This window comes from Dipodomys ordii, unplaced genomic scaffold, assembly GCF_000151885.1.
Source record: "Dipodomys ordii isolate 6190 unplaced genomic scaffold, Dord_2.0 Scaffold17, whole genome shotgun sequence".
NCBI lineage: Eukaryota > Metazoa > Chordata > Mammalia > Rodentia > Heteromyidae > Dipodomys > Dipodomys ordii.
The window spans coordinates 11,417,338-11,432,687 of record NW_012267233.1 but is presented as its reverse complement, the minus strand read 5'-3'; the positions used below and the strand labels follow the sequence as shown (position 1 = coordinate 11,432,687).

Below are 15,350 nucleotides of genomic sequence, written 5' to 3'. Positions count from 1 at the left end.
GTGTGTGTTCGTTCTTGTCTGGAGCTTGAACTCTAGGCCTGGGTGCTGTCCCTGAGATTTTTGTGCTCAAGGCTAGTTCCCTACCACTTATGCTACTACAGCACTACTTCCAGTGTTTTTGGTTGTTTTGATTTAGATAAGAGTTTCATGGATTTTCCTTCCCGGGCTTACTTCAAACTGTGATCCTTGGATCTCAGACTCCTGAGTAGCTAAGATTATAGGCATGAGCCTTCAGCTATTGCTAATATGTTTAAGTCTACTTTAAAATAGTGATCATGATTTACCAAAAATATATCATTTCAGTTTAATTGTATTTAGTGTGTAGTTTGAAAATATTCAGTCATAATAATTGGTTGCTTTTCCCACTTGATTAATAGTATTACAGAAAATGTACCAAAGGCATTTGAGTAAACCAATAGTTAAAAAATCATAAACTAGCTTTTTATACCTCATAAATCATTTCTTAATTTTACTGTGTTATCATGACTTTAAGAAAAGGATTGAATTACATGTCTCTTTAGAATTAAAGTTTGTATTAATGTCCCTGCAGAAGCTTAGAATTAATCTGTGACTTTAATGTCATAATCACAACTTGAATGTTTATCTGAAATTTTAGCTTGCTGGTCAATAATGTGAAATGCAATGATTAATTTCACAAGCATCAGCAAGTGGATGTCTTAAATGAGAGATACTGAAGTGCCTTGCACAGTAGAAAATAGTGAGAAAGTTAAGAAGTAACCCAAGCTGGGCCTCCATGGCTCAGGCCAGAATCCTAGCTACTCAGGAGACTGAAATCTCAGGATCAGGTTTTGGAGCCAGCCCAAGCAGGAAACTGAGACTCTTAGCTCCAGTAAACTACTCAGAAAAAGCCAGACGTGGCACTGTGGCTCAAGTGCTACAGTGCTAGGCGGCAAAAAAGAATCTTGGACAGGGGAGTTCAGACCCCAGGACTAACACACACCTACACACACCTACACACACACACAAAAGCGAAAACATGACCCAGAAATAGAAGAGATTTAATGTTGTATTGAAAAAGAAGTCAGAAAACTTGACTTTTATTCTTGGTACTGATTTCTAAGTTCTTTGATCCAGAAAACTATATTTCTTGGTGCTCTAATTTTCCCTGTCTCTGATAATTTATAGAGTAATACTTCTCTTTGAGCTTTAATGGCTTAATTTGAGCTCCAAATGTGATCATATATAGGAAATGTTTTGTGAAAATAAAACGTTATTCACCTGTTAATAAAGAATTCTGTTATTGTTAGCAGTAAAGGGAGTTAATAGCCTTGATTTTGGACATGATTAGTGTCCTGTCCTGTGTGATGCCCTTCATTTACTTAGAGCCAAAAGGGAAAATCATGGAAAGACACTGAATAGACTCAGACTTGCTTGTTGTTTTCCTTAAAATACATAAAATCTGTATTATAATTTAACATGAAAAGGAACGAACAGTAGAGATCAGAATTTTACAAAATACAGAAAATAAAAATAATTCATTGACTGGATATTTCACACATTATTACTAGTTAGCATTGCTAAATAAAAAGAAACCATTTCTTTCCAGCAAGATACAGTAGACATGTTTCTAAAAGTCAGAGCCAGTGACTCTGTTCAAATACACTGGTAGCCACTTAAATTTCTTCATCTTCCTCTCCCTGTATGCTGCAGACCTGGAGTTTCAAGTCAAGAAATCTCTTCTTGCCCTTCTCATCCCCTGTTATGAGGTAAAGCCTTGGCTGTAAAGTATTAGTTGTAGAGGTTGGTGTGTTGGCAGCATGAGGGAGCCCTGTTGGTTTTGAGGTACCCTTCTGCTGGTGGTCCCAAAAGAGCTCATTTCTTGGTTCATATTGACATAGTAATATCAATAACATTTGAATGAAAAGTACATAAATAAAATTCATGAGATTTTTTTAGAAGATGAGGACTTATAAACAGATCTTGTTACCTCCAAAGTCTTTGTTTCTTTTATTACCCCATATTTTATCCTACATGATAAACCCATAGAGAAATCTTCTTTGTCCTGGAGAAAGCTTCATGAATGTAGTCTTAGGTCAGTAACTATTTCTCAACACTCTTCTTTAGGACTGTACCATATTAACTTCTAGTTAACAATACATCAAGTTGTTTAAATGCTGTTTCATCAACATGAAACATTAGTGTAACTAAAGACCAAAGACAAATGTGAGCAGATATAGACTACACCTTGGTTCTGTGGCAGTATGAGACTGGCCTAGCTCATTAGCTGTGGTGAACTAGAGCATGCTTAACCTACATAACAATTCAGTGGAACCTTTATAGAAATAAATAAGTACAAGGCCAGTGGCACATACCTGTAATGCTAGCTACTCAGGAGGCTAAGATCTGAGGATCATGGTTCAAAGCCAGTCTATGAGACTCTTATCTCCAATTAACAACCAGAAAAACAGAAGTAGAGCTATTAGAGCACTAGCCTTGGGCACAAGTTCAGGGACAGTGCCCAGGCCCAGACCTAAGTTCAGCACAAGAAAAAAAAAAAAGGAAAAGAAAAAAAATGATAACAAAAATATAGAACCTGTTACTTCTTTCAAAAACAGCCAGGCGCTGGTAGCTCATGCCTGTAATCCTAGCTACTAAGGAGGCTGAGATCTGAGGATCACAGTTCAAAGCCAGCCACCATGGGCAGGAAAGTCCATGAGACTCTTATCTCCACTTAACCACCAGAAAACCGGAAATGGCACCGTGGCTCAAGTAGTAGAGCACTTGCCTTGAGCTGAAGAGCTGAGGGACAGTGCCCAAGCCCAGAGTTCAAGCCCCACGACTGACCAAAAACTCACAATCCCCTGGACTTGGTGGAAGTGATACAATGGAAGCATAAGTAAATATTGAGACAATCTATAGTATTTTATAACACAAGTATATGATTTTAATCATGTGCTATTATCAGAGAGAAAATTCAGTCAAGGCAATGACTCCAAAACAAGTTAATAAAATTTGGATCTACCAAATGATAATTTAGGAGAACACCCATTGTTTCACAGATAGATGGATAGATAGGTAGATAGATAGATATCAATATTATTAGCATTCACATAAAAGATTTGTAATTAAAACATGGCATAGTTCCAGATTGGATAATAATGAGCAAGATGTTGGTTACTGAGCATTACAAGTAGCAACAAGATCTGATTAATAATACAGTGAGAGGCAAATGCCAAGAGCAGAGGGATAGGCTACCTGCTTGCTGAATAGAGAAATAGTTAAGTTGGGTGGGGTGGTATGTTCCAGCTTCTCTAGAGGTTGAGAGAGGATTACTTGAGTCTAAGAGTTCACTTTGGAGACAGCTCCAAAACAAATAAAAAATGAAGTACAGTTATTCAAGAAGATAATTTAGTCTTTTTTTTCAGTAGCACAAGTTTACAAGCATTTTCCACTGTAAAGAAAATTTAGGGGTTATAATAGAACTTAATATTTCAGATTGCCCTTATTTCAACAGCCATGTAAGACAAGGTTATCATTAGGAAAGATAGTAGTTACTTGCACCTACTACAACAACAAGCAGCAAGAACAAGAATAAAAAATTGGGGCGGGGCTTAGGGGGGTGGGGGGAGGCTGGGAAGAGATGTGAAGGGTAAACAAAGGAGGAGGCTGCAATGCTTGATAAGAAATGTACTCATTATCTTGCCCATGCCCATGTAATTGTAACCCCTCTGTACAGTATGTTCACAAAAAATTAAAATTAAAAAAAAGAAAAAAAAAGAATAAAAAATTGGAACTGCCAGGAAAAATAACTATTAAATACATTCCTTTTCAAATTTGGGAGGTGGAGATCAGGTTTTCAGTCTAAACTACAGCCTACTTTGGGCAGAAGCACATGATCGTATCTCAAAACCAACAGCAAGCACTGAGGCATAACTCAAGAGGCAGAAGGCTTAGCACTTAAATTGAATCCTTGGTATCACCAGAAAAGCATGGAGGGAAAGTTAAGAGGGAGGGAAAATGATTTTTGTTATCATTTAGCAGTCAGGAAAAGGAAAGAGGGAAGGAATACCAGAATATATAATTACATAGTAATAAATTTATAAAGTGAAAGCAAATAGATCTTTTCACATTCATAAAAAGTATACATGCAAAAGGCATTACAATACAGTTCAACTAGAATAGCAAGAGGAAATGCTCCTATAAAGTAGTAAGAGAATCCAGCAGAAAAAGAATAATTCTACAGAGAAAGAGAAAGATAGAGAGTTTACATTATCTGATTTTGTATTTGCAATAAATTCCTAGAAGTTAATTTAATAGACAAAATGATGCACACATTTAAAATTTGTTCTGTGGTTATAAAATTACTCTCCAAAGTTACCCACTGTTAGAGAATAGACATTGCAAAATTTTTTAGACTTTGTCTTACAGGTAAAATTGTCCATCTTAGTCTTATGGTATCTGCTATATTGGTTCTGTGAGCTTTGTATGCATTAATGATATTTTTTTTTTTTTGGTCCGGTCATGGGGCCTGAACTCTTGAGCCACAGCACCACTTCCAGCTTTTTTTTCTTTTTGCTTATGTGGTGCTGAGGAATCAAACCCAGGGTCATGCATGCAAGGCAGGCACTCTACCACTGAGCCACCTTCCCAGCCCGTAATGATATCTTTTATTATCAGTCATACAGTTGCAATTTTGCATTCTTATTTGACCTTTTATTCATAGTGTCCATTGACCGATATTTAATGTGATTATATTGTTTTAAATGGGCTAATATATTGTTGTTGATTATGTATAATGTGATAGTTAATATTCTTACAGTCCCATAGTAGGCACTGCTCTACTTAGAATCTTTATCCTAGATAAGTATGGAAAATAGATTACACATCTATAATTTGTATATGTTTATGTGTGCATGTGCACACACACACGTTCCACTACTGGCAATTTTTCTCAGTCCTCTTTATACAAGTTGAAATATGCCATTCCTGTTATTTTGTTGCACTTATTCTAAGTTTACTTGCCAAATTTTTATGCATCATGTTCATGTTTTTACATCAACTTTAATTTTCTGTTCATTTTTAATTCATCTTTGTTCATTGTTACTTATATTACTTTTGTTTTCCCTATTATTTTCTTGCAATAAATTTCTCTTCAAAATGAAATTTCATGTCTTCTCATGAAACTTCATGTCTTCTCAAGTTTCATTTAGTTGATAAAATTGCTTTTGATAATATCTAAATGTGTGAGACCCTAACTAGACAGTTAGAACCTGATGGGTTAGATAACTCCCCCGTGCTGTGTATTGAACTACCAACAACAGATTTCTATCATCCTTTTGCAGGTACTGGCCATTGTATTTCAAAGACAAAATAGTGTAAGAGTTTCTGTGTAACAGGTCTACTATGCATAATCTCACAGCTTAAATTCACTGATCATGTAAAAAGGGAAGAATGCAATAAGTGTTTGATCTTTACCACATAGATCTCACGTCACAATCAATTCCTTCCAATATTTTCTTTGAAATCACATAAAGGTTCATATGTGCCAAATTTCATGAGGATCACATGATAAGGTCAAGAAATACAAATTCCAGTCAGAATTTATATGCCCAGTTCACATATGACAGTAATAGTATACAACCATATGTTGAATATTATACACTGTATGTAAATGCTATCCTTGAAAGCAGTCCAGTCAATAAAACCTAAAATAAATAACACATTAAAAATAGACTGAAAAAGAAATAGATGGACTTCATGGCAAGAACATCCCTATAAAATTGACATTTGAAAACCATTAAAACACAGAGAGTAAAACAATCATGAAACTCAAGAAAAACTGTTTTTAGAAGTTTTTTTTTTTGAAGCCTACCACATTATATGCCAATATGTAGCAATTACTTTAAGGAGCTATTTTAGTAAATACTATTATTTCTAAGCATTAAAAGCAAATTATTCTCACCATTAGACAAAATGTTAAAAATACATGTTAACCAAAAGTGTGTGTGTGTAACAGAAAAAAGTAAAAACTATAAACTGAATTTTGTTATAATTGAAGGTTAACCAACTTTTATCATTAAAACATATTTTATCATTAAAATATGTTACAGAAAAGCTACTGAAGTTAACTTCCAAAGCTTAGTAGTAAGAAGTAGATGTCATATTAGTAAAACTCTGAAATAGATTAAATCACCCTTAAGTGGTACTAATACGCATCTTTAAACCCGTACCTTTTTCTCAGCTGACAAATTTTCCCTTATGTTCCCCTTAATTTGTTTCTAGTAACACATTATTTTTTAATATTCACCTATTAGGCCTATGCAGTTAGGAGGTAGAGATGGAGAGATCACAGTTTGAGGCCAGCCTGTACAAAAACATTCTCAGTATTATATCTCATCCAATGGCTGGGCACAATGGTGTACACCTGAGGAATCGAAAGTAGGAAAACTACAACCACGGGCAACCCAAGCATAAAGCAAGACCATACATTGAAATAACCAAGGCAAAAAAGGACTAGAATTATGACTCAAGTAGTAGAATACCTGCCTAACAAGCATGAAGCCAAGAGTTCAATCCTCACCACTGCTGCCGCCTCCCCCACCCCCAGTTCAGCCATTAATCTGTAAGTAGCTCAGAGTACACATTTTTTTCCTTTATTCATATCATGTGGGTTTAGACTTGTAATGTCTTTTCCTCTTTGGCTTACTCTGGAAAACAGACTTTCATCATCCCTCATTCAGATATGGCTTATCTTTTTTTAGTACAAGACTTGTGTACTTGTATGTACAAATAAATGAAACTATAATGGTTCCATATAATTAACCAGTTTTTCTCTTGTTGACCAACTCAGGCTCAAACACCAAAATTAGTTGTTGGTAATGTAATCTCTGTTTTTAATTTTCATTTTGTTGGCTTCAGATCCTGGGAAGACTCTGCCTGAAGCCCTTGATTACAGTACTGTGTGGTTGCAGACAGTACCTGGAGAAATAGACAGCAAAAGTGGTATTCCACCTTCCCTTGTAACTCTACAAATTAAAGACTTCCTTAATGGTCCAGGTAAGAAAGCCATCATTCAAAAGTATGTATTTTTCTGTGGGACTGTATGAACATGTATATGGTGTCTGTTAGTGGTTTTTGACATTATTGCCAAAAATGAATAATTCATTTGGTTTCTCAAAGTATATTCTCTTCAGAGTGACCAGGATAGAAACCAAAACCCAAATGGATATGCATGAAAAATTACCTCTAATCTGACAAAATTGGTTATCAATTGAAGAAAAGGTGATTGGAAACTAATTTTTTCTATCTTTTCTATTAATCAACTTAGTGATTAATTTATTTGTATGTGCAAGAGATGTAGGTGTGTGAGCCCTAGGTCTTGAACTCTCCCTGGGCAATCTATCTCACCTTTTTTGTTCAAGGATGGCACTCTACCACTTGAACCATGGTTCCACTTCTGGCTTTTTTCTGATTAATTGGAGATAAGAATGTCATGGACTTTCCTACCCTGGCTGTATTGGAACCTCCATCCTTAAATTCAGCCTCCTGAATAGCTAGAATTACAGGTGTGAGCCACTGGAGCCTGCCTAAGTTTACTTTTCATTTTCAGTCTTGGAGGTTTTGGGGGTTGTTGTTGTTGTTGTTTTAATCCTTTGGCATTCTTTCAGTGTGCCTAGGCTATTGTCTTTTAGTTTATACTTCATTGATTTCTTTACTTAAGGATGAGATTTACAAGCCAATGAAGATTAAGCACTGTATTTTCAAGCCAACCAAACAAACGGAAATTTAAGACAATATCAGTATTTGAATGAGAAGCATTTAATTATAGCAATCAATATGACTAGTAGAAATATGATTCTTAAGTAATTGTATTTATGTGTTTCTTAGGATACTTTTCAGAATTAGGAATTACATATATACCATTTCTGATTTCCTATCATTCAATAATAGTGATAGTATACTTGGAAAGTCAAACTTTTAAGAAAATTTTTTCTTGTCTCTATATTGTATTAAAAAGAGGTGTCAGTTCAAAATGTCTATTCTGAATACAATTCGTCTTGCTTTGTTTCAAACCTTCCATCACTCTCCCTTCCCATTTATCCAATTCTTTACATCACCCTCAAGTGCAGGGGTGAATTCCCATGGTGTAACTACTTTGAACGATTAAAATAGTTTAATAATAATATCAAGAAGCTTATTATCTTGTTTGGGGAGGCTAGATTTCAGAGATTGGGGATGAATGGTAAAATTCAAACATTTAAATAATTGAGTTGAAGTCATTATTTATCAGTGCTTCTCTCATTGAGTCTGCATTTGAAGGATTTTAGTGAAATGTGTTAAAATGCAAATGTTGATTTTAATAACTCTAGAACATAGGCTTGAAAGTATATTTCTAACAAGCTCACAGGTGAAGTATATTCTATTAGTCTATTTGTAACAAGGTTTTACATGACTTTTACTAAAATTTTTTGTAAAAGATTATGAACAAATATACACATATATATTACTTCTATTACATATGATTTTTCTAAGAATATCAGTCACAATCTTTGATGGCCAAACTGCAGATATTCAAGGGAACAGGAGACGAGGAGAATAACACAAAGATGAGTGGTTTTTAGAGTGGTGCTTTTTTTTCTGGAAAATCAAACATGTTGTACAATGAGTGAATGAAGTTCTTCAAAACCAACTGTACTTTTATGTTCTTTGAATTTGAGGATGTATTAATTTTAAGTGATATATTAGCTCTGTGGAAACTTTTTCTGAAACACCAATCCAACAGCTTTGAATCAGTTCAAAAATTGCTTTTAGACAAAAGGAAACTCTTGTCTACTGTAAACTATTTGTCTGGCACAGTACAGAGTAGATACTATTCCACAGAATAATTACATCTTCTTACCACATCACCATGTTGTCATCTCATATTAATTTAGAAATTAAAAAGCTATAACCAATAACAAGATTGGTTAAATGAGAATAACAAGACACACTGAAATATTTTTTGACATATGAATTTATTATTTTGTATTTTTGGCAACTCAGAATTGTTTTTTCCAGGTTTTTGGTAATAGGATACTAGGAGACAATTTATTCTGAGACTAGAGTAACAAACTTCAGTTCCTATTATAAATGAAACTTCTAGTTTTTATGCTATGTTTTCATCAAGTGTTAGTATTAAGGTCTTTTCTGCTATTAGTTTTTTAATCTGTATGCACATCTATTTATCATCCCCAAAGACTGTCTTATTGCTAGCTCTCCTAAAGTTCTGTATTTCCATCTGTTCTTTTCATGCTCTTGAATTTAGATTACAGTAACAATAAAACTTACGACCTGAAAAGAAGAGGAAATAGTGGTTATCCCTGTCTAATCTTAAATTTTCTATAAAAAGATGTGTGTGTAAAAGGTCTTGAATTTAGCCTTTCAGGTTAATATTTTAGAGGATGTTTTCTTTTAAAAACAAACAAACTTCTCCTTAGCAGCAATGCTACGTGTTAACATTTAACTAGGAAAAAAATTCAATTCAAAAACAATTCTTGAATATTCTTTATTTCTTCTGTTCATTTAGTAGTACCTTAAGCAAATTTAAGTTCTGACTTCTACACAAAAACCACCGTCAAAGCTCTCCCAGCCCCCACCTCCTGCCTTGGGAGGCAACAATTCTACCCATTAGCAAGGTCAGTGGCTTGGAAAAACCTGGAAAACAGCAGCTACTAGAAACCCGCTAGAATAATATCTCCAGCAGGTGATAGATTAGTTGGAACAAATTGGAACCATTGCAGTTCAGCAATCCTGGTTTCTTTCAAGCTGTTTTTAAAATGTCGTCATTTTAATACACAATTTAAGCCCTGCGGAACAGTCCGCAGCAGGTTAATTTGAATCATATGATGTGTCACTGCCCTCAGCTGACATGAGCTCTATTCCATGTGTGAAGCCATAATAAATCCATTCCCAACCGAGGAAAATTCCCCGTGAGAAGGTGAACTAATCCAGGCCTCACACTGGCATGCTAGACCCTCCATAATTGAAAGCAGGGCCACCTGTTCCCAGCACAGTTAGCCTACAGAGAAAAAAATTAGATCAGATACCTCTTCTATTGAAAACTCATTCATACTTCTTGTAAATTCAGGTTCAGCTGTGAAATGTTTGGTATGACATCATATAGAAATGTAGGAATACGCTCACTTGATCCCAGTTTAAAGTTTTGTTAACTGTAGGCTTTCTTTGAAATGATTTTTTTTTTTTAATGAGAGCTGACAGATAAGAACTGGTAAGGGTACAGATTTTTCTAATTAACTGAGGGTCATTTGCAAAAACATTTTTATTCCCCGATCTTTTGTTTTTTCATTGTCCTTATGGACAGAAAAGTTGAACTATTTCATCTTAGCCATGAGATGACATTTAAATGACCACAATGAAAAAAAGTATTAAGTTAGGATAAGATTCCCAAGTCATTTCTGGTTTATTATAAATTATTGATTTCGATACTTCACTGATTATATAATTTAAATAACATGCTTATCCCAACAGTTACAAATGCAGTTCTACATTTATTTTAAAGTACATAGTGTCTGTAGTTGAAATACATATCCACTGATGTTCTTTTCTCATAAATTTAAAATGACTTTAGTCCCATCTTGTTTAAATTATTCACCATATAGTTTTTTTATTGTCCTAAATTTATTTTAACTTTGGACTGGTTCATTTCTGGTTTTATTTCATTTTAGTTTTAATAATCGATTTAAATTTAATTGGTTATATTTCCATTTTGAACATTTTTAATATTTAATGTTAACTTACTGTTTGGTGTATTACAATGATTTTAACTCCAGTCCAAAATTATTGGCATTCTACAAGCCTCTTTGATTTGAATGAAAATAGGCTATACAATACTAAAAGATTTCTTAGTTACAATAATGCCATTTAGTTGTGTATATGGATATAAGGTATGAATTTTAAGTTGTTTATACCATATATATAATTTTAAATGTTTGCCTTGATAAAGTCTTATTATTATTAAATTTTAACTTAGTTGGAAGTAATTTAGATGTATTTTAAAGGTGATTAATTCAAGGGAATTAAAATAACTGAGAAAATTAACCCAAGTAGACTTTAACATTTTCCAGAGAAGGAAAATAAAGAGGATTTTTTGTTGTTGTTGTTTTGTATTTTTAATGGTGGTACTGGGATTTGAAGTCAGGCCCTCATACTTGCCAACCATGCATTCATTGCTAAGCCACACCTTCGGTCCTGATTTTTGCTTATTATTTTGAGATAGAGTCTTGCTTCCTGCCCAGGTGTGTGCCTGTGTAAATCCACCTGTTAGGTTTTCTGTTTTCAGCTCTCACTGAGAACAGGAAGTCTCTTGAACTTTGTTCTGCCCAGGCTAGTCTTAGAACAAAGATTTCAACAATCTCAGCCTCCTAAAAAGCTAGTATTATATGATCCTAGGATTGGATATATAAACCATTGGATTGTTGTAGTCATCAATGTCTAGTTAATATTTTTATTTTTTATTTTTATTTTATTTTATTTTTGCCAGTCTGAGCTTGAACACAGTGCCTGGACATTGTCCCTGAGCTGCTCTTGCTTTTGTTTATGTGGTACTGAGGAATCAAACCCAGGGCTTCATGCATGCTAGGCAAGCACTCTACTGCTAAGCCACATTCCCAGCCCAAAATTCCTCCCCCTCTCTCCCCACCCTCCCACCAGTCGTGGAGCTTGAACTCAGGGCCTGGCGCTGGACCTGAGCTTTTTTGCTGAAGGATAACATGCTATCATTTTAGCCACAGCACCACTTCCTTAAAGGCAAGAAGATTCAAAATGAAAGAAAAGATCTTAAGCTAAATTAAAATTATTTCTGTTAACATTGACCTGATACTTTTTTACCTTTTTAAAAGAAAATTAGGCCATACTTGAGACCTGCCTCTATGTTAATCCAGTTTTTCAGCCTTACCAGTCTGTTATCATCTACATTTAAAAACTAGTTAATAAAACTGTAAGAACCTTGACTTTTACACTTTCTAAGTTTTTTAAATTTTTATTATCTTTAACTAGTTGTCATTCACCAAAGCAGTCTATTAATACAGTGCCTCTTGATCAATGTTACATCTTATTCCTAAGATTTATGGGTTTCACTTGCCTGTCAGCATTGTATTATCATAGTTTATTTTCTCAGTGGTGTATCCAAATGAAACAGTAAATTTGATGTTGAAATGGACAAAGTATTTAAAATACAAGAAAGCTTTTGTTATTTCAGCTTGGGTTTTTCAACCCTAACTTGTCTTACAGGAAGAAATGAAAGAAAAAAGGATGATATTTAGCACATTGATTTTTTTAAAATAAACTCCATTCAGAAAACAGCCTTATTCTAACACCCAACTTTTCTCTCTGAATCAGTAAGCTGTATTAATTACTTACACTATAAAATGAAGGGGCTTAAATCTTCTTTAATGGTATAGCAAACAATGATACCTCCAGGGGACAATACTTCTCTGTTACTTGTCTTAATAGAAAGCCAAACATCATAGCAGCTAGTCAGAGTGGCGAGGTAAAAAGGGTCAGCACTAGTGTACCTTGTTGAGCAGTAGTTACTTAGACATTTTACTTCTTCATAGAGCCAAATTCTGATAGAATTCTTTCCTCTACAGAAAAGAATGAGAATGAGTAGGGGGATACCTTTCTAGGAATATGGAATCGGTTAAGGTGAAATAAAAAAAGAATATTAACTGGCTTCTCCAAACTTCTGCTTTTGCATGCTGCTCTTTTTCCCCTAATACTCTAACCCTGCCCTTCCCAAGGGCACAGTAGGGAGCCTTCTAGTCTTATCTCTGTTCTGTAGCCTCAGCCATCTCTTTTATGCTAACAATTTCCAAATGTCTAGCTATAGTTTTGACTTACTCTCTATGTCAGTTTCCTTAAATTAGACCATTTTTTTCTTTCATCTTGTTCATTCATTCTCTTCCTATAATGCTCACTTCTTTTCCTTTTTAGTTCTGAGAATTGAACTCAGAGCTTTGTGCATGCCACCCGTGTGTTCTGCCATTGAGCTAGCTTTCAGCCCAGTGTTCAGACTTTAAAACTGTTAGTGATAGCAGCCGTATTCTATAACAGCATCTCTGATTAATTCTCCCTTGTATTCAGTCCTTTCAGTTTTGCCTTTGAAGAAGTCCTCCATATAGTTACTACCTCCCTGGTGTAGATGATGTATGCCTTCATTGCTTCCTCATTCTGTTTACTGATAGCCCTAACTAGATTCTTTTTTTTTCTTAATAACTGTATCCCCATGATCCTGCAATATTAGACTCTTCTGCTTAACTCATGAATCGTGACCACCCATTTCCCTCCATTCCTCAAGAAAACACTTTTCTTGGTGCCTTGCTCTCAATATTTGCAACAAATAGATTGGTTTTTGGCTTAATCCCATTCAAGTTTTTTTGTTTTGTTTTGTTTTTTTCTTTTTAGAGCAAAGCTGTTTTCTAAGAAGTTTTGTGTTCCATCAGGAGGCACGTAGTATCTGAGCATGTAATGCTCTTTTTATGGTCTTATCAGCTATTGACACTCAATGCCCAAATTCATTGAAGATTTTACACCCAAAACGATGATAAAGGCTTATTTCCCTTTATTTACATGCTTTCAAAAATGGCATAGTTTTCTAGTATATCCTAATAGTGGCCAGTTAATTGATGTTGTTTAGTATTATTTAAAACTAATTATATTTTTAATAATGCTCAGTTTGCTTATTGGTGGTAATGAGAGCCTCTGTAATTTGGCTTCTCTGCATATTTACTCTGGTTACTTCTTAAGTCTGGAATTCTTTCTTCCCTTTTCTCTGTCCACTCTTAAATCTAAGCTGTTATTAAATTCCTTAGCCTAAATACCATTTCCTTCAGTGATATTTTTTCATTTCTGTTTAATCTGTTGACGTTTATCTCTTCACTTTTTTAAGACCATTTTTCACTAACCTTCTCAAAACAATATTTGGCCCTTACCAAAATTATATCCATTGTCTCCAAGTATGAATATATTTCACCATTGAAATAGCAAAACAAAAGCCATAGGCACCAAAAATCTGCCACTTGGCCAAGATATAGCTCAGCGGCTATATCTTGCCTAGCAAAGTACAATTTCCAGTACCAGAAAAGAAAAGAGTTTTAAAGAATACAGTTTTTAAAATCTGCCAAAAGTATTGGACATGGGATTTTATTTGGTCTCATAGAGTCATTACCCAGAATAGAGACCTCATTTGGGAGTCTAGTGAACTAGAAATTGAAATATTGAAATATATTCATATAAAAAGTAATACAATTCTATAATTATAACATATACTTTTGGAAAAACAATGTTACAAAGTAAGTATTTGATCAGATGTGTATTGAGTGATTTTGCTAGTAGTGGTAATTCCAGGTCTCATTAAAAAGCATTGTGAATTTCTACTGGCAGGTCAAAGCTTGTGTTGGTCTATCCATATCATTGAATTGCCCCCTAGCACCATGCATGTAATCCTTCCTCACAGCACACAGGACATACCCGCTTCTTCCTTACAGTGTATGGGACCCATGTATCCAGTTTCTTCTCACAGTTTATGGATAGCCTGTATCCAGTTCCTCGTCATGGCACAGCATATAGACAGTGCATCCTCACAGTATATGAAATAGTATGTGTCCAGTTCCTCACAGCACATCAGACAGAACATATGTGGTTCCCCTTGGTATACCTTAATTAAGGCACTCATCTGTCACTACTGATGTCTTAACATGCCATGTCTTCCCCCCAAACATGCCAATCTCATTGCTTTGGCAGCTTTATAGGTTTTCCTCCTTACACCCAAGAATACTCATTCTTCATTGTTCTTTGTCATGAATACCTTTCCTTGGATACTGTAACAAAAGTCTGAATTCCAAAGAGAAAAATGGATTATGACCTTAGGACAAAAATTTTTATTGAAGTTATTATAATCTGGAAAATCAAATTCACTTGTAGATTTGTTCTCTTTGCATTTACCTCTCTAAGGTAGGGAATGAAAATCCTACCATTTTTGTGTCTATACATAGCTATGCATGTAAACACTGAATATTTTCCTAGTAGGCCTTCCTGGCCTTTTTTAAAAAATGTCTTTTGAAAACAAACTTCCAAAGGAAGAAACAGTTAACAAAAAGTTTTCTTTCATAAGTTATGATTTGAGTTTAAGCCATATTGAACCCATTGGGTTTTTGGTAAAAGATTTCATAATACATCATAATGTAAGTAATATGATGACTAATGGGTCAAATAAAGTCGGAACATTTTAAATAAGAAAATAGCTGGAACAGTTTTCAAGAAAGTTTTCCAACTGATGTTTGGTCCCCCACAAGGTGTATATTAACATAAACTTAGGGGAATCACCTCTGGGG

At 34.6% G+C, this 15,350-nt stretch overlaps 1 protein-coding gene across 1 annotated transcript in view; it reads left to right on the top strand.

The window, feature by feature from the left end:
* Positions 1 to 15,350, top strand: part of Vps13b (vacuolar protein sorting 13 homolog B (yeast)) — a 548,051-nt gene that overhangs the window by 368,828 nt on the left and 163,873 nt on the right. The window contains exon 34 of the mRNA XM_013012393.1: positions 6,880 to 7,017. Within this exon, the coding sequence (XP_012867847.1) occupies positions 6,880 to 7,017 (138 nt within the window). The remainder of the gene's footprint in view (positions 1 to 6,879; positions 7,018 to 15,350) is intronic.